The sequence below is a fragment of the Dama dama genome, chromosome 5 (assembly GCF_033118175.1).
Source record: "Dama dama isolate Ldn47 chromosome 5, ASM3311817v1, whole genome shotgun sequence".
NCBI lineage: Eukaryota > Metazoa > Chordata > Mammalia > Artiodactyla > Cervidae > Dama > Dama dama.
Window position 1 is genome coordinate 27,990,041 of NC_083685.1, and position 19,482 is coordinate 28,009,522.

Sequence of the window (19,482 nt, forward strand, 5' to 3'; positions counted from 1 at the left end):
TCTAACTAATTGCTCATAAGTGTTTCACATTGAACAAAGCCAGTCATTAAGGTAACTTTATTGCTGAGTTTTCCCATGTCCTGTTCATCTTGTAAACTTAGGATAAATGGGAAACAGTCCTATGAACCACCTGGCTGCTTTGCTTATGTGAACGAAGCTTACCTGGAGAGCATAGTTGTGTAGGCATCACTGGCATGACCCTGATCCCGGTTTTTCTTCACAGCTGGGGAGATCTCCTTCCTCACTTTGACGAGGTCCTCCACGGTGTTGAAGGACAGCTTAATATAATTTCGTTTCAAACCAACCAAGTGATTTGGCTACAGAGTGAAGAGATGGTGTTCATGAGTTCAAGAGAAAAAAATACTACATTGGAGAGAGAAAATAAGGGGAGAATGAGTCAAAGGTACATAAATGAGGTGAAGAGTTGGCAACTCCAAAGCAACTTGTTCAACTCTGCACATGGCACCAACAATGCCACTAGAGTTTTTGAGGAGGAGGTAGGGACAGTCATGAAAGTCCATCATCTACACTGCCCCATAGGTACCAAACATGTCCTCCCGCCATCTCACCCCATGGGCAGAGCAGACCCAGCCTAATATACCCAGGAAGGGCTGGGTGATACTCACCAAGTCTAGATCCTCCTTAGGGACAGTCTCTACTTTGGCAATTTTACCCTGAAACTTCTTAGAAAGAAAAGATGAAACTTCCCGCTCACAACCCTAAATCAGGAACAGAATGAAAAGACGTCCCATTAGTAAAATCTATTTCCTTCCTTGCCTGTCTCTCTAGAAGCCTCTTTATTTCCAGTTTTGACTCTCCCACAAGATGAGGCTCAGGTCATTTGACCTAATGCCATAAACCACAGACCTACCTTTCTGGTTGCAATGTAGAAATATGGCTTGTAGGGCAAGGCCACCTGCAAGAATCACAGCCCATTTGGGGTGATGACAAAGAAAAAAAGGAGAAAAATGAAGATAGGCTGTTTTTATTATACCTGTGAGAAGCCTAGATTCAATGTATCATTGACCTGGACATATCTTAAGAGAGATGATACAACAGAAAATTAGACTTGCACATATCACAAGGGCAAGAGTCTAAGAGACACAATACTGCTCATCTTTCAGTCTTCCTGAGCTAGCTTCTCTTAGGACATCTTAGGTGGAGACTAGTATGGCTCCATGGGGCCCATGTTCCTAAAGAGCTTCAGGCAGCTGCCTGCTACAAGTCTCCCATAATCCCTCTCTCCTCACAGCTGCAGAGCTAAAAGGACACGTATCATTTTGGGCCCAGTTATGCCTTATCACTGAGTGGTTTTTAGCTTCTTGGGGTTCAAGGGCCTTACCTTAAATCTGCTCCCATCGTCTTGAATAAAGTAGTAATCCACAGCACTAACTAAGCGTTTATCTTCATCTAAAATCTCAGTCTGCAAGAGAGTCGGTCAACAAGAGCACAAGGTTTTCCTCTACAAAGTAAAAGAGCCTTTTCTTCCTTCTCTGGGAAACTGAGTACTTTAAAAACAAAATCTTTCTCCACCTTTGCATAAACTCTACCAGATCCATTAACAAGAATCATGTCATAACAGCATCCAGATGGGAATCTCTCTGTCTCCTCCTCATCTTTGAAAGCTTTATTCTTATGGGTAACAGGGATGCCCCTCACCTTTGTTATTTCAGTGACCTCTTAATGACCCGGAGAAGACCCGGACAAGTTAAAGAGGAAAGCAGGAGAACTGCAAACAATCCCATCTCTACCTGGATGGTCCACAACATGTTCCCGCCAGGTGTCACCTACTCTTCAGATAAGGGCTGTGCTGCCCTCCTGAATGGGAGGAGGAAGATGGAGGAAAAGCACAGGAGCTTACAGGGTGCATGTTGATGAGCCAGCCTGTCTTCTCACCCGGCTCCTTGAGTCTCTCAAAACCAAACCGCAGATCCATCTTATCTGTCCACTGACTGCGCTCCAGGCGCTTGAGTGCAGAGACAGAGGAAGAGGGGCCATCATCCCTGAGTGAAAGGAGGGAAATCCTTGATCACTGATCATGACACTCTACACCCACAACCCTCAGTCCACCCAGTGTAAGCATTTCAGATGTGACATGGTAGGAGCATCCCTGAAAAATGCTCATTATGAAAACAGGACTCATAGGAAAAATATGAATGGGACGTCATATTTTTTGACATCATACTGACGTCAAAACTTGTTTAACTATGTAACTAGAACACTAATAAAAACAATCTTGGCTGGACATGCTGCCTCATGGGGTAGTTAAAAAAAATGCATAAAGTCCAGTATTGCAATCCTGAGCAATTATCCCAGACAAAAGAAAACTCATGTTCACACAAAAAACTTGCATGTGCACATTCACTGCAACTTTTTCATTATAGACAAGAAGTGGAAACAACCCAGATACCCTTCAACAGGTGAATAGTTAGCCTGTGTTATATCCTTCCCATGGAATACAATTCATCAGTAACAAACTTATTGATACATGCAATAACCTAGAATGGTTTCAAAGGAATTAGGCTGAGTGAAAAAACCAACTCCCCCAAATTACGTACTTTATTCCACTTATATAGCATTCTTTAGAGATGGAGAACAGATTAGCCATTAATGGAGGAAGGGAGATGGCTGTGGCTATAAAAAGGTAGCATAAGGGACCCTTGGGTCAGAACTGTTCTGTGACTTAATTGTGGTGGTGGTCATGAACACAGAAAGTGCACAGAACTAAATCTACACACACTTAAACGAGTGTTCATGCATTGTTGTATCATGTCAATTTCCTGGTTGTGACATTGCACTCATGTCAGCTGTTACCACTGGGGGAAACTAGGTTAAGGGATCTCTGTGTAATCTCTTTTTTTTTTTTTAATTTTTTTTCCATTTATTTTTATTAGTTGGAGGCTAATTACTTTACAATATTGTAGTGGTTTTTGCCATACATTGCCATGAATCAGCCATGAATTTACATGTGTTCCCCTCCCACCTCCCTCTCCATCCCATCCCTCTGGGTCTTCCCTCTGGGTAATTTCTTACAACTGCTAAGAACCTACAATTATCTCAAAAAGTTTTCTCTATTTTTAAAATGATGGTACTCAAATTTATTATTAGTTTGTTTCTTGCAAAAAATGCAATTAACCATATTCGACCACACAGGATTTTCAGGACTTGGGTTTGATCCATGGTCCGGGAAGACCCCAAATGCCGTGGAGCACCACAACCACCGAGCCTGAAAAATACTGAACACTTTTCAAGGCACATGTAAATGAACACAGCACTCATACAACCACCAGGCGGCTGCAGCACATCTGGGGAAGTGTATCTCATGCGAGGAAAGTGAAACAAGGATGGCTGCAGTGTGCTGGGCTGCGCAGTTCAGTGTCTGAGTGCACAGAGAAAGCAGTGTTCCATGCTAAGCCATTTTCTCTTTTAGCTGGCTTATAACACTGAAAGGTAGCTTTAATTTCTATACAGCAAAGTCAATAACCATGTTTCTACAGAGTTGTTTGTTTAAATGCATAACACGAGAGGCAAGGTCCTGGTTTATGACTATTGAGTACAGGAGAAAAGTGTAGCCTGCCACCTGAGATTGGAGGGAGGCACTGGTACAGGCACTCAGATAAAATTTTCTTCAAACAGAGCCAACAGGGCACACATCTGTGCCACACTCCAGCCAAGGGCTCTTTTCTTCTCTACTGAAGATTGTTGAATTCTACTAGATTCTGATCCCCTTGCCTAGGGAAAACTGCAAATGAACCAATACAATCTCCACATTTTACTGATATTCTCCTATTTGCCAAACTACACATGAGCAAACTAGGGTTATAGAAATACCTGTCGTGGTAGAATAAACTGTACCTTAAAAGTATGATATACCTCCTGGGACACCTGAGTCTAGATGTTGGAAGATATGTGGATAAAAATGGGGATATAACATTGTTCAGTGTGAGAGGAACTATCTCAACTGACAAGGGAAATCACTTACCAGCTCAGTTACATCTGCCTCAACCCTCCCAAGCCTTTCTCAGCTTAGGATTAAATAACTGTTCATATAGATTTTATCATAAACCTTAAATTAAGTACTTGACAAAGACTTTCCATCAACAGAACTATCTAAACCTATTTTGATTCCAGAGATTAAAATAATCCCCCCAAAATAAAATAATCCCAAATTGTTCACAATCTTTTAATTTCACAGGTGTGATCCCATCTAGATAGAATATGATAATTATGGCTTATTCGTCTTCAAAACAGAATAATTACCATATTAGCATTCCAACTTAAAAAGCAAATGCTATTAATAGTTTCTTCTTTAAACTGCAGTTCTGAGATTCTGGCTCCTGTATATTTTGGGCTGAAGGCCTCTTTATTAGTTAAGCCAACTATATTCTCCACTCCTCAAAAATGTACAGCTAAGAATCCATACGCCATGACTTTTTGTCTTAACGTAAATAAATGAGCTACTTTATTATAAATCAATAAGCAGAGAAAAAATATGTATGTGTCTAGAATGGTGCAATCTAAGAAAGGAAACAGTCTAAGAAAGCTAAATATACAAAATAGAGACTAGTTAGAGAAAAAAAAAGATCTGAACCAAGCCTGTGTAGAATTCATGTCTTTAATTACTGTAACATGGTTCATTAGTTATTAATTTATAAACATAAGTGGTCAGAGAATTTTGCTTAAGAAAAACTCTTTTGCCTGAGTCTTTTGCCTGACCCAAGATATTCTTTGGGTCACCTACACGTGAAGAACAGAATGACCTATTTCAAGATGAGGACCCTTATTTTTCACAAAAAATTATAGCCACCTGCTGTAGAGAGAATAATTGACAGCCCCCACACCAAAGATGTCTGTGTCCTAATCCAAGGAACCTGTTATCTTACATGACCAAAGGGAGTTTGCAGGTGCGATGACTTTAAGTATTTTGAGATGGGGATTATCTGGGTGGACCCACTGTAATCATAAGGTTCTTTATAAAAGCCAGAAATTAGAGACAGAGAGGAGAGTGAGGCTGGAAATGTGACAGTGTTGTTTTTGAAAAGAGAGGAAGAAGCCTCTACAAGCTACAAAGGGCAAGAAAAGAGATTCTCCCCTAAAGCTTTCAGAACGAACAAACCCCTGTCACATATTAATTTTTAGGGCTTCTGACCTTAGAACCAAGTCAGAAGCTGCTCTCCTTACTCCGCAGCCTTGCCGACACCGCGGTCAGGGCCGCCCCGACCGCGGGAGGCAGTGGGGCTGGACCCGAGAGGCCGGAGCCTTGCGGCCCCCCGCCCTCACTCCAGTACAAGACGCGTCGACCGCGGGCCTGAGGCGCCGACCGAAGGTTAGGCTGCAAGGCCTCCGAGCGCTCCTAGCATAACCGGATACCCTCAGCTACTTACTACCCTGAGAACTCGTGGGCAGCGCATCATCAGCAGGAGCCAGGCTGTGGCGCGTTCCCCCTCCCCACCCTCGTCCTAGAGCCGCCCCTTCCCCGTGGCGCTGCCACCGGGCCGCAGGCGGAGGACCTCGGACACCGCGCCAACAAGGAGACGGCGGGGAGAGGGGGCAGCTTTGGAGAGCTGCCGGACTCTTAACCGCGAGCCCACGTCGGGCGGCCGAGTGGAGCGCCCCAGGCGCTCTCGCCGCTGCTCACGAATGACGCGCGCGCGCGCGCGCTAAGCAGGGGGTGCTCCTGTGCCGTCAGGCCGAAAGGAATGTCCTCGGCGCCCGCCTGCCACCTGTCTCACCGGTTGGGCTCCCCGTCCGCGCCCGGCTCCGCGCGCAGTCGCCCGGTATTCCTCAGAACCATAGCGCTGCAGCCACCGCCACCACTTCCCCGTAGAAATTTGGCGCGCTCACAATAACTCTCGCGAGAGGCCGGAAGCGCCCCACCGCCCAATCAGGAGGCTCGTCGCACCCCGCCCCACAAAGCTCCAATCGCCGCCGGCGCCTGAGGGGGAGGTGGCCCGTTAGGGAGTCCGGGAAAAGTGCGCGGAGGTGCGCGTCGCGTATCCAGGGGTCTGTACCAGGCGGCACTGCGGGACGCGGCGGGGCGGGAAATGTCCGGCCGTCCCCGCCCCGCTCCCTGGGCCCAGCGCCCAGCAGGCCAGGAGTGGGGTCGGTGTCCCCGGTGGGCGTGGCCCGGGGAAGGAGATGGCGCCGGCGGCGTCGAGGCTGCGGACGGAGGCTACAGTAGGGCCGCTCCCGCAGCGGGCACTTTCCCAGTACCTGCGCCTCTTGCGGCTCTACCCAGTACTCACCAAAGCGGCCACCAGGTCTGCGCGGAGCGGCGGAGGAGGGGACGGGACGGGACGGGACGGGACGGGGCGTGGCGGGGGGGTGGGGGCGCGGGCCAGAGCTCGGTCGGCCGGTGACCCAACCCCATAGGTGCATCCAACGTGGGGGTTTGAATGTGGAAGGCAAAATCCCGGTGTGTCAGAATGACCCTCCAGCTGCCTTAAATTAACTAGAACTCTTAGCACGTGCGGTTCTGTATATTCGGTTCTGAGCTGTAACTCGTAAACACCCTAAAATGTGGACCCAGGGACCAGACTAAAGGAGTGCACGAGCTGAAGGACTTGCTGCAGACCTCGGGGCTTCTGGCCCCTCTGCCCCGGAGGTAGTGGTCGTCCGGGGTAAATGGGGACGGGGGAAACATCTATCACCCGCTCGGCTCTGCGCGGGTTCTGCTGCTACCTTCGGCTCGTTGGTACCAGCTCTTGTTTTGAGGCTAGGTTAGACTGGAGCTTCCCTAGTACCTGCTCTTGTTTTGAGTCCAGGATAGGCTGGGAATTCCCTGGTGGCTCAGTCGTAAAGCATCTGCCTGCAATGCAAAAGACCTGGGTTCCATTCCTTTGTCAGAAAGAGCCCCGGAAGAAGGAAATGGCAACCTATTCCAGTATTCTTGCCTGGGAAATCATGGACAGAGGAGCCTGGCGGGCTAGGGCTACAGGCCCTGGGGTCGCAAGAGTCGCACAGGACTTCCCAACTAAACCACAACCACCACAGGATGAACTAAATGGGTTGAGGTGAATGCCTTTAGGAAGAGGAAGGCTAGACCTGGTGGGAGGTGTTAAGACATGCTTCAGCAGCTTTGCATTTGGGAGAAAGCTGACACGGTGCCCTCCGTGCTGCGGTTAGGTGGGCCCTTTGATTTGGAGTACTAAACATTTTATGAGACATCCCCCCTTCCTTTTAATTAATCCATTTTACACGTTTGTCCCCTTTTATTAATACAGCCTTTCATACATGTGTACAGCTGCTTCCTGTCTGGGGAGCATTAGCGATGATTAAGATAAGTAGGTACTGTCCCTACCCTCACAGATCTTGCATTCTAGTAAAGAACTTGTCAAAAAGTAGATAAATGTATAACACAGATAAAGTGGTCAGGAAAATTTTATTTGAGGAGGTGACACTTAAATAGAAGCCTGAAGAAGGAACAGACCATGCAACAGAGGGAATCAGAGGGCAGAGGGCACAGCCGGAGCAAAGGTCGTGAGGGAGGAGCAATCTAATCGTGGTGGAGTAGAAGATGGGCCTGTGTTCCTGGAGAAAATGAACAACAACCAAGGAAGAGGATGAGGAAGAAGTAGTGAAAGATCAGATCAAGAGGCTCCTTGTCCAGGAATTTTGGACTTTATAGCTTAGAAAGCTTCTCAGAGTGCAGTTATAGACCAATTATTTAGTAGCTGGGCCTGTCTGCACCTTTCCATTTGAAAGTTTTATTGTGATGATTGTAGATTTACATGTGCGTGTGTGCCAGGTTGCTTCAGTCATGTCTGACTCTTTGCGACCCTGTGGACTGTAGCCCACCCGGCTCCTCTGTCCATGGTATTCTCCAGGCAAGAATAACTGGAGTAGGTTGCCAGTCCCTCCTCCAGGAGATCTTCCCGATCCAGGGATCGAACCCATGTCTCTTGCGTCTCCTGCATGGTGGGTTCCTTACCACTAGCGCCACTTGGGAAGCTCAGATTCACATGTAGTTGTAAGAAACAATACAGGGAGATCCCTTGTATACTTCCCCCAATTTCCCCCATTGGCAACATTCTGTAAAACTGTAGTATCACAACCAGGACACTGCATAGATAACAGACCATAAAACATAATCAGATTTCCCCAGCTTTTCTTGTACTCCTCCGTGACTGTAGGCGTTAAGTTCTATGTAGTTTTGTCACATGTATAGGTTTGTGTGTCTACCACCGGAGTCAAAATACAGAAAGCTTTTGTCATAAGGATCCCTTGCGTTGCCCTTTTATAACTACACAGGGTAACTTTTGCAAAGTTATAGGATAGCATCACAATCCAGATATGACACTTATACAACCCACCGATTGGAAATCTTACCATGCTTCTGTGTGTGTATTAAGTTCTGCCGTCTCCACCTTTTCATGCAGGGAACTTAACATTTCACTGCTTTGATAAGGGTTCATCTCCACCCATCCCCAGCATGTTCTTCGAACCACTGTGCTAATTATGTGCAGGAATAGATGCCCCCCCCCACCCCCCAGCCCCGGTAGTTCACTTCTGTTTTCTGAATACCCCTCTCTCCACAGCGGCATTTTGTCAGCACTTGGGAACTTCCTGGCCCAGTTGATTGAGAAGAAGCAGAAAAAAGAAAACTGCTCTCAAAAGCTAGATGTCAGCGGGCCTCTCAGATATGCCATTTATGGGTGAGTTCCATAAAGGGACTGGTTTACTCAGTAGCAGGCTAAGTGCGACAAAGCTAGGATATCAACACCTGGAATTACCCAATTCGGAAAAGTAATTTTTAAAAAAGCATTGAAATCATCATGGGAGAAAAATCAGAATGATGGATAACATTAGTTTCGCTTATTTTGTAGTTTTATTTGGTTTTTATTTTGAATTGCATGGGTGAGGGTGGCCATAGTAATTGAGCTGAGAGACCTGAGGGCACTTAAACCTGAAATCAGACTTCAAGACCCAAAGACTCTGAAAGAAGAAAACAGATTCAAATATGACCAGTTAGTTTCTGTTGTTAAATTCAGAGCATAACCATTCAGAAAAGAAATCCTTAGGTATCCTGAAAATTGTCATTTCTGAACTACTTTTTAATCGCAAAAGCACAGAGATTCAGAAGTTTTATCTAGTAAATCCACCCCAAGTTCTCTGGCCAACAACAGTATTTGTATAGATGGATTATTTAGAAATCTTTTGCAATAGGATTGATTTTTTTCAGTTCAAAATTCACAAATAGCATTTTTGTATTGTAAGCATGCTAACTTGAGTCATCACAGCTTTTCCCATAATGTATTTAAAATCCTAATCCCTCCAAAGAGGGGGTGATAATCCCTCCACCTGGGAGTGATTCTGATGCATTCCCCATATCTAGTCACAGTTTTCCATCCTCAAGTCTTCCTGTTTCTCTTCCTCCTGAGAAGCCCTGCTCTGGGCCAGTTAACATTCTGTTAAAGGGTGGAGAAAGACGAGGGAAAACCACTTGTTTAAAGGCTTGGCACTGTGGAGCTGGAAGGCCTCTCGGCCCCTGCTCATCTTTTGATTCTGGATTTCATGGAGTCTCAGATCTGTTGACCCAGTAGACGTGGTGGCAGGGTTCAGTTTTCTTCCTGAGTACACTGTGCTGTTTGGAATGAAAAATAATACGGACAAGCCAGTGCACAGCACCAGATCTCAGCCCTGATAATGATCAGAGAGAGTTTGATAAAAAGCTCTGACACCCTGGATGCCTCTGTTTATTTACCAAGCACCTTCTCTGAGCCAGGCCCTGTTCCAGACAGAGCAGTGAACAGACAGACACGATCCTGTCTTGTGGCATTTACCTTCTAAGGGTGAAGAGAGGGCACTGTATAAACAAATGAGACCATGACATCCAGTGATAAATGCTTTGAAGAAAATGGACAGGACCTGGAATAGAGAGTGGCTGGGACAGTGGTAGGTTCGTTATCTAGGACAGTTGGAAGGAGCTTTCCAAGCCAGCTGTGTTGAGAAGGAGCCAGCCATGTGATGACAAGGGGCTGCAAAGCAGGAACAAGCCTGGTCTGTCAGAGGCAAAAATGAATGCCTGGAGCAGATGCATTGAAAACATGTTTTTTAGAAGGGCCACACAGACCTCTGTGGTCAGTGCTGAGGGACTCCAGGGAGGCAGGTTTTAGGATCTGGGGTTTGAGGGTGAAGGGTGTGTCCAACTCACCCCCACCTCGGGCCTCAGGTTTTTTTTTACAGGGCCGCTGGGTCACTTCTTCTACCTCTTGATGGAGCGCTGGATCCCTTCCGAGGTCCCCTTGGCAGGCATCAAGAGGCTCCTCCTGGACCGCCTTCTCTTCGCACCCGCCTTCCTGTCATTGTTCTTCCTTGTCATGAACTTCCTGGAGGTTGGTCTCTAGCACTCGTGCACGCCAGCTGTTCGTTGGCATAAAGATGCTTTGGTGGAATTCAGAGGGTCTCTGAACTTTTCACTCAAGTTGAAGTTTCACATTGTTATCTATGAAATATCAGAAGCAAAGCACAGTCGTATTAGCAGCACCTGTTGGCCTGATGTAAGCGTCCTAGGTAGTGGGCTGTCCACGTCCATTGTCATAGTTACCCCGGAGTATCGTTTATGCTCATCACTCCTTACACCTTTCGGCAGGTCTTATCACTGAATATGTTAGTGAAGAAGCACATATACTGGTTTATAAGAATGTTTTCTGAATGTTTCAATAGCTGTTCAGTTCAATTCAGTTCAGTCGCTCAGTTGTGTCCGACTCCTTGTGATCCCATGGGCTGCAACATGCCAGGCCTCCCTGTCTATCACCAACTCCCGTACTTGAGTATAATTGACTTCTTTGTGCTCCCACATATTTTATTTTATACATTTCAAAACATGATTCTGGGAAGTGGGTGCATGGGCTTCACCAGACACCAGAGGGGTCCATGGACCTTGCAGAACCCTGTGCTCACTCAGAGTCTGGACATCACAAGTGCTCTGAAGAGGTTAACTTATCAGTATAGACTTAACGTTGCAATGGAAAACTTGAGAGGTGTGTTCACCCAACCTCATTCCCACTACCTACCACCCTCACCATCTCCTTTCCGTCCTCTGTGTGCTGAGATGTGTCACGTTCTGCCCTGGAAGTGATTTATTTCAGCCAGTCACAGCAAGTAAACACTTCTCACTTGGGTTTTATTTTGAAACCACATCTCAAGTTCTTGTTAGTAAGGAGAACACCCATTGCTGTCTAAAGTGACCCTGGTGGGAGGTAGGAAAGATGTTTAAACTTCCCTGTGATTCCTAATAAGTCCCTGATAGTAAAAAGAAATATTTGGGAAGTCCTTAGGAAATCAGATGGGAGAAAGTGAAAGGGTGCCTATGTTAGGATTGAGGGTACCACAGCAGTTTCTCCCTATTTTTTCCTTCCAAATCGGAAGTGAGTATATTTTCATTAAAAAACAAATACCCTGCATGGATAAGGCAAATGTTACCAAGGCGCATAAAGTTCCCACCACATAATGACACATGTGGGACCACACTCTCCATACGGCACACACACTACAAGCTGCTTCCACATCCGGCATTCTGTGATCCAGACATCGTGTTACAAACCGTATGCCTGTCCCTGTTGTATAGGGATTCCTGCTTGGTCAGTTCCTAGAATTGTAATCCAAAAAGGCTGTCCTTGTCTGTCCTCCCTACAGTGGTGCAGAATGATAGCATCAGTTCAGTTCAGTCACTCAGTCATGTCCGACTCTTTGCGACCCCATGAACTGCAGCACGCCAGGCCTCTGTGTCCATCACCAACTCCTGGAGTCCACCCAAACCCATGTCCATTGAGTCAGTGATGCCATCCAACCATCTCATCCTCTGTCGTCCCCTTCTCCCTCTGCCCTCAATTTTTCCCAGCATCAGGGTCTTTTCAAGTGAGTCAGCACTTTGCATCAGGTGGCCAAAGGATTGGAGTTTCAGCTTCAACATCAGTCCTTCCAGTGAACACCCAGGACTGATCTCCTTTAGGATGGACTGGTTGGATCTCCTTGCAGTCCAAGAGACTCTCAAGAGTCTTCTCCAACAACACAGTTCAAAAGCATCAGTTCTTCGGCGCTCAGCTTTCTTTATAGTCCAACTCTCACATCCAGACATGACCACTGGAAAAACCAAAACCTTGACTAGACAGACGGACCTTTGTTGACAAAGTAATGTCTCTGCTTTTTAATATGCTGTCTAGGTTGGTTATAACTTTCCTTCCAAGGTGTAAGTGTCTTTTAATTTCATGGCTGCAATCACCATCTACAGTGATTTTTGAGCCCAGAAAAATAAAGTCAGCCACTGTTTCCACTGTTTCCCCATCTATTTGCCATGAAGTGATGGGACTGGATGCCATGATCTTAGTTTTCTGAATGTTGAGCTTTAAGCCAACTTTTTCACTCTCCTCTTTCACTTTCATCAAGAGGCTCTTTAGTTCTTCTTCACTTTCTGCCATAAGGGTGGTGTCATCTGCATGTCTGAGGTTATTGATATTTCTCCCGGCAATCTTGATTCCAGCTTGTGCTTCATCCAGCCCAGTGTTTCTCATGATGTACTCTATATAAGTTAAATAAGCAGGGTGACAATATACAGCCTTGACGTACTCCTTTTCCTATTTGGAACCAGTCTGTTGTTCCATGTCCAGTCCTAACTGTTGCTTCCCGACCTGCATACAGGTTTCTTAAGAGGCAGGTCAGGTGGTCTGGTATTCCCATCTCTTTCAGAATTTTCCACAGTTTATTGTGATCCACACAGTCAAAGGCTTTGGCATAGTCAATAAAGCAGAAGTAGGTGTTTTTCTGGAACTCTCTTGCTTTTTCGATGATCCAGCAGATGTTGGCAATTTGATCTCTGGTTCCTCTGCCTTTTCTAAAACCAGTTTGAACATCTGGAAGTTCACAGTTCACGTATTGCTGACGCCTGGCTTGGAGAATTTTAAGCATCACTTTACTAGTGTGATAGCATCAGCTCACAGCTATTGACCACTGAGCTCGGCATCCAGTGCTTCAGATCTTTGAGCCTAACATCCGTCCACTTGACGGCTGAGGAAGCTGAGGCCTTCAGTTATTTAGGGGTAAACACTGGCCTAAGGTGCTGTAACTGTGAGTCATTGAGTCAGGATTCAGACACAAGTTTTGTGACCCCAGAGACCTCTCACCTCTTGTTGTGGAGCTCAAGCTCTAGGCACACAGGGTCAGTAGTTGCAGCTCTCTGGCTCTAGAATGTGGGCTCAGGAGTAGTCGTGCCAGACTCAGTTGCTGTGCAGTGTGTGGGAGCTTCCCCGACCAGGGACCAAACCCGTGTCCCTTGCACTGAGAGGCAGATTCTTAACCACTGCCCAACCAGGGAAGTCAGGTGAAAAATATTTTCTGTACCTTTATGAGGTTGGGTATCTTTTTATATGCTTATCTGTATTTCTTCCACTAACTCTGCTCATTTTTTCTTAGAATGTTTGCGTTTTTTCTTTCTTATTTGTATGTTCATACATGTTAAGGATATCCATCCTTTGCCAAATAAAAGTTACAGATATTTTCCCCATTTTTAGGTGTTTAACTTCATAAAAATGTTTGTGTAAGTTATATAAAGTATTTTATAGTGTCGTTCTCCATACAAAAGCTTAAAAAGTCATGTATTCAAATCTTCCAGTCTTTTCCTTCATAGGCTTCTTTAAAGGAAGATACTGGAAATATTTTCCTATATTTTCTTCTTCTACTCTTATGATTTTATTTTGTACATTTTGATAGACCCAGAGATAATAGAAATATTCTCCTATGCTTTCCTGTAGTATTACGTGTTTGTTTTTAATATAGTGTGAGGTATACTTTGGTCTATGGACTTCCTGGGTGGCTCAGCAGTAAAGAATCCACCTGTCAATGCAGGAGATGTGGATTCAGTCCCTGGGTGGGGAAGATCCTCTGGAAAAGGAAATGGCAACCCATTCCAGTATTCTTGCCTGGGAAATCCCATGGACAGAGGAGCCTGGTGGGCTACAGTCCATGGAGTCTCAACGCAACTTAACGACGAAACCACTACTGCCACCACCAGACTTTTTAATTGCCCTAACTGTACAGAATTTTAAAAATCTCTAGTAAAGCAAGCCTTCCTTTCTTACTCTTTTTCAAGATGGGTATTCTTATGCATCTATCCTTCCAGGTGACATTTACAATCATTTATTGGTGTCTATTTTTTTAAAAGAACTCCTGACCAGTTTTGATATGAAATGCATCAGCTTTGGAGGTTATTCTGGAAAGAACTGACAGCTGAGCCATCAGCAGCTGTAATTCTGGTGCCCAGGTTAGCAGTGTGAATCACACCATCATCAGCTTAGCTCTCAGGGGTCACGGGCAAAGGTCACACACAATGAGAGCACTGTTCCGATGATCTTCCTACTGGATTGTTAGTTCATCCGGCTGTATCACTGATCAAGCACACGCATGTGCTATGTCCAAATAAATGGAATAAAACATGCAGTTTCAAAGAAATCATTGAGTTAGGCTTTGGGGTTCTTCGCCTGGAAGACCAGTATTGCTCATGGTCTGCGTTTCCCCACCTTTGCAGGGGCAGGACACCGCTGCTTTCGCTGCCAAGATGAAGAGTGGGTTCTGGCCGGCACTGCGGATGAACTGGAGAGTCTGGACACCCGTGCAGTTTATTAACATCAACTATATCCCTGTGCAGGTGAGGCCAGCCAGGTGCCAGCGTGGAGCTACAGGGGCCTTCAAGCTCCCCTAGAGCCCAGCCTTCCTCCCGAGCCTTGGGGTCATCCCAGGTTCCGGATTCCTCCCAAAGCTTTTCTCTCTGCCCCGAGTTGTTACCATTACTGGATTTGAGGAGGCAAAGCGACATAGGGGGCCCAAGCTGGGTCCACACTGTGCCCCTTCATCCCAGGCTGTGCTCAGGTTTCTAGGGTTGGATGCCCACCCCAACCCCCCACCTCCGGGGCTTCACGGATTGCAACCCAAGGCAGCCTCACCCGCAGGGACATCAGAGCCAAACCTGAGTGAGGCAGGGGCGGGCTCTGAGTGGTAAGGGGCAGAGCGTCTAGGCGTGAACCAGTTCACTGACCTCTGGCCGCTGGCCCTAGGCAGGCAGCTGAGGGGCGACCCTCCGGGTGGTTGAAGGCCCTGCCATTGTCCACTGTCTTCACACCCAGTATAGCTCATCTGTGACTGGGTCCCAAGACCACTGCCAGGTGGACAGGCTCACAGCTTAGATTTATTAGGGCCATGCAGAAGGGATGTACGACTGGGTCCTGGGAAGCCGTTGCAGGCGCCCCATGCTCCCTGCCCTGAGGGCTACTGGGAGCAAGTGATCATTTACCCACAGAGTCAGCCACAGCAATATTTCTGCCCAGGGTTTTACTTGGGGCTGGCACATGGACACTGCTCCCTGCACCAGAGTTCCAGACCCCGGGGAGGAGAGCAGGCACTCATCTTCAGCCACACTGATTTTGTAGGCACTCTAGGCCCAGGGAGCCATTCTCATCAGTTGGAGAAAGGTGGGAACCCACATCTAAGTTCCCAGACACCAACCTCTCAAACAGGCCTTTCCAGAAATTCCCAGGCCTCAGCTTGCTGTGTTACCATTTTTCTGCACACTATTTAAGTAATCTACCTGAAATTAGCTCATAAAAGCTGGTTTCCACCCTGCTTTAGATAGAGGAAAGAGAGCCGGGGCAAGAGCCCCCTTGGGAAAGAGTTACCTTGAAAGGGTGGGAGGAGGGAGAAGGTGGGCTTAGTAATCACACACTACACACACCAAGGATAGCAGAAAACCAGAGGCAGTGATGGACAGCAGTAGCTAATGTTGTTGGAAGTTAAAGCAAAATAAAAATCGGTAAGTCTCCATTAGCTTTAAAAATGACCTTTCCAAGAGCAATCTCAGTGGCTCCATGGGGCTGAAGCCAGATTGTTGAGGACTGAGTGGGTGGAGAAGTAGAAGATAAACTACAAAGTTTAACTACAAGTTTGTGAAAACTACAAGTTTGTGATGCACAGGGGGGAAACAGTAGTTAGCAATGGTCCAGGGAAGGAGAAGGTTTGGCAGCTAGAAGAGTGGCCATGTGACATGCACGTGGCACCCCAGGCTGCCCCAGTAAGAGGGGTGGGGGTGGGAATGGCACATAAGCAGCGAGATACTTCTTCCCGTTGAGCAGAGAAGAGAGAGGAGGTCACTTTTACTGGGGACTCCCAGCCACACCTGTGTTTCCGCTGGGAGAGAGGCGGGTAGGGCAGGGGAGGCTGATGGGTATTTTGAGGGGAATAAAGTTGTGGTCAGCTTGGCATTGTGAAAGATAGGAGAGGAAGCTGATTGGAGATGTGGGAGGCAAGAGAGGCTAAAGACCCTTTTGTGCAGGGGCCTGGGGCAGGTGAGAAGCAGGGAGGATTGGGGTTTTTCAAGAGAGTACAACTGAGGAACAGGAAGGGAAGAAAACCGGGGATATGGACCATAGGTTCTAAGGCATATAGAGAATGAAATAAAGACATGAGAAAACAGAACGGCTGAGGATGTGAAGGGGCCTGTGGGTGAGAGTAGAGAGGCTGGAAAATAGAATCCTTCTGAGTAGCTTAGGGGCAGTACTGCAAGCGTGGGGTCAGAGAGCTCCCTAAAAGGTGGTTGCAGGTGAGTGCTTAAGGGGCAGGGATTTTATTCAACACATATATATTGAGCACCTGCTGTATGCCCTGTGGCTGTAGACTCTGGGCTAGAGCGATTAATGAGATAGGCCAAACTGCTACTTTCTTGGAGCTCGTGTGCAGGGGAGACTCAGTAATTGACTAAAGGTGATTTTAGGTGGGAGTATGTCTGTCAGATCATTGAAGCAGGTAGTGGCAACAGGATGGGTCTGAGTGAACTGGTCATGGAGTTGTCAGGGAAGAGCCAAATGAAGCTATCCACATGATGTCTGGTCCTGGGGTGAGAGAGGCCTACCAGGAGCTGAAGTGACCGGTGAAGGAGTGTTTTCCCTACTGTCCGGTTAATGTCATCGGGCAGGGGGACTGTCCTCCTCACTCCTCTCTGCGGGAGCCCAAGCACAGTGCCTCATGCAAAGTAAAGACTCAGTAAATCCAGCAGTGGGTGGATGGGCTGACCAGTGGGTGAGCGCTGTCCTGGGGGCCTCGTGCTTGATGAGCGTGCCCAGGGCCTTCCTCTTACTTCTTACCCTACCATCTGTTCTCTCTGGCAGTTCCGGGTGCTTTTTGCAAACTTGGTGGCCCTGTTCTGGTACGCCTACCTGGCCTCTCTGGGGAAGTGAAGATGACCCGGAGAGGGTGTCAGACACACTGATGGCTGGGGTGGGGTGACAGAACGGAAATAAGCCAGCCTGACTCTAGATCATGAGATTCAAGATGACTCGAACATGACGGATGGAGAAACAGAAATCTTTTAATGTCAGAATCGTGTTTTAAAAAGGCAGTCATTGTCCTCAGGTGGTGCTGCCCTAGAAACATAAATATAGCAGAGATGATTTCACCTGTCACCTTGGATTGAATTAGGATCACAATAAACTATAATGTAGCATTTTCAGTGGTGATTTTAATTTCTCAGAATAATTGCTGTTGCTCTGATAGAAATGAGTGACCAGAGGACTGCCCTTGGAATTTTTTAAATGTTTAAAAATTTGTGGTAAAATATATCACAATACAACTGTTTAGCTACTTGGCCCCAGAGGGCAAGGGCCCCTTAGACCAAGACTTTCCCTGACCTTCTGAAAGGCCCTGTATACCACCCTTTCCACTGGGTCTACTCTCCTGTTGCTCATTTACATTGGCCCTCCTTCCCTGCTTTTTCATTCTTAGAACATTCCTTCCTGATAGTCTCCCATCCTCATTTCATGGATACAATATCCCTTGGGATCTCAATTGTATATATTTTAAAATTTTCTTCTGTCTTGTGTGCTGTTTTCTGTTTTCACAGGGTTCTTTTTTTTTCTTTTTCTATTTGATCTTTGTTGTTGTCGTTCAGTCACTAATTCATGTCCAACTCTGCGACCCCATGAACTGCAACATGCCAGGCTCCCCCATCCTTAATATCTTCCAGAGTTTGCTCAAATTTATGTCCATCGAGTCAGTGATGCTATCCAACCATCTCATCCTCTGTGCCCACTTCTCCTTTTGCCTTCAGTCTTTCCCAGCATAAGGGTCTTTTTCAATGAGTCAGCTCTATCCAGTCATTCCAGTGAATATTCAAGGTTGATTTGATCTTTGTTTTACCCTATCAGGATTTCCTGAAATGTCTGTAGATACTCGGATGTGTATCATTGTTAAAAGAGTCAAAGCCACTCAGACATTCTTCAGAAGATTTGTGTACACGGGCTGCAGTTGTGACACCGTCCTTGGCAGTGGGCTGGCCAAGCAGGAACCCAGTTTTGTTGGGGCTAGTACCTGTAACTCATCTGGCTCTTCCAGACTCACAGGACTGGATGAGCTTGCTTCTTGGCTTCCCTCAGTGAAGGCAATTGATATTCCATCTTCTCAGATCAATAACAACCTGATTTCCAGCTTTCAACATTTTGTCAGCTGATCTCTTTGCTTGGTTTCTTCTGTTTCAAGTACATCTTTTTGAATTTGTCCTTTTTATTTATTTATTTATTTTTAATTTGTCCTTAAAAAATTTTTTTTTGCTATCATTTTTAATAAGTGACCTTCTGGAAGCAGACATAAATATATGGGTTTAAGACACCATGTTTATGCAGAGGTCTGGGTATTTCTGTGGAATACATTCATTCTTCAAAATCCAGGGTGACTTTAAAATGTAAATCAGATCATATCACTTCCCCATTTAAGGCTGCCAAGATGACCCCGCAGTTCCCCTTAGTTGTACACACCCAGGAGAACAGAAAGCAGGGACTTGAAGAGATGTCTGTGTACCATGTTCACAGCAGCGTTATTCTCAATAGCTAAAATGGGGAAACAACCCACATGTCCATTGATGAATGAAGAGAGAAAATGTTGTCCGTCAATACAATGGAATATTATTCACCCTTTAAAAGGAAGGACATTCTGACAGATGACTCGGATGAACCCTGAGAACATTGTTAAGTGACATAATCCAGCTCCAAAGGACAAATACTGTTTTTTGACTCTCTTTCTTTGGGATTCCTGGAGCAGTTGAACTGAGACAGGAAGCAGGATGGCGGATGCTAAGGGCTGAGGGAAGCGGGTGAGGAGTTTAGTGTTTTAACAGGCACAGAATTTTAGTTGGGACGATGAGGAAGTTCTGGAGATGGATGCTGGTGATACTCGCACAACAAAGAGAACGTGCTTAATATCCCTGAACTGTACACCTAAAAGCGGTTACGGTGGTAAATTCTGCAGTGCGTGTATTTTGCCCCCGTAAAAACAAAGCAACCAGCAAACCCTGCTGTAGTTTCCTAGTTCATCTGAACCAGAACCTCAAGTTATCTGAGGGTTCCCCCTGGGCTCTTTCCGCAGGTGCAGGTGTAAGTATTCGGGTACGGGTCGGGCGCCGTCTGAGCCCTCGCTCAATGGCAGAAACGACTCGCACAGCACGCCTAG

At 46.4% G+C, this 19,482-nt stretch overlaps 2 protein-coding genes across 4 annotated transcripts in view; one reads left to right on the plus strand and one right to left on the minus strand.

Annotated features, from left to right (window-relative positions):
• Nucleotides 1-5,828, minus strand: part of POLE (DNA polymerase epsilon, catalytic subunit) — a 55,799-nt gene extending 49,971 nt beyond the window's left edge. For both annotated transcript variants that reach the window (XM_061142199.1, XM_061142198.1), the window contains exons 1-6: nucleotides 5,733-5,828; nucleotides 1,862-2,003; nucleotides 1,343-1,423; nucleotides 872-916; nucleotides 627-719; nucleotides 163-317 (exon numbers count right to left, since the gene is read on the minus strand). In XM_061142199.1, the coding sequence (XP_060998182.1) occupies nucleotides 163-317; nucleotides 627-719; nucleotides 872-916; nucleotides 1,343-1,423; nucleotides 1,862-2,003; nucleotides 5,733-5,794 (578 nt within the window). In that variant the 5' untranslated portion in view covers nucleotides 5,795-5,828. The remainder of the gene's footprint in view (nucleotides 1-162; nucleotides 318-626; nucleotides 720-871; nucleotides 917-1,342; nucleotides 1,424-1,861; nucleotides 2,004-5,732) is intronic.
• Nucleotides 5,829-5,949: 121 nt separating this feature from the next.
• PXMP2 (peroxisomal membrane protein 2) lies at nucleotides 5,950-19,425 on the plus strand. Of its 2 annotated transcripts, none has more exons than XM_061142204.1 (5): nucleotides 5,950-6,260; nucleotides 8,538-8,654; nucleotides 10,172-10,334; nucleotides 14,522-14,641; nucleotides 19,399-19,425. In XM_061142204.1, the coding sequence occupies exons 1-5, from the start codon at nucleotides 6,139-6,141 to the stop codon at nucleotides 19,408-19,410; spliced, it is 534 nt and encodes a 177-aa protein (XP_060998187.1). In that variant the 5' UTR covers nucleotides 5,950-6,138; the 3' UTR covers nucleotides 19,411-19,425. The 2 variants fall into 2 exon arrangements, with proteins under 2 accessions (XP_060998187.1, XP_060998186.1); XM_061142203.1 differs by lacking the exon at nucleotides 19,399-19,425 and adding an exon at nucleotides 17,151-17,491 and having other exon boundaries at nucleotides 5,952-6,260.
• Nucleotides 19,426-19,482: the final 57 nt, after the last annotated feature.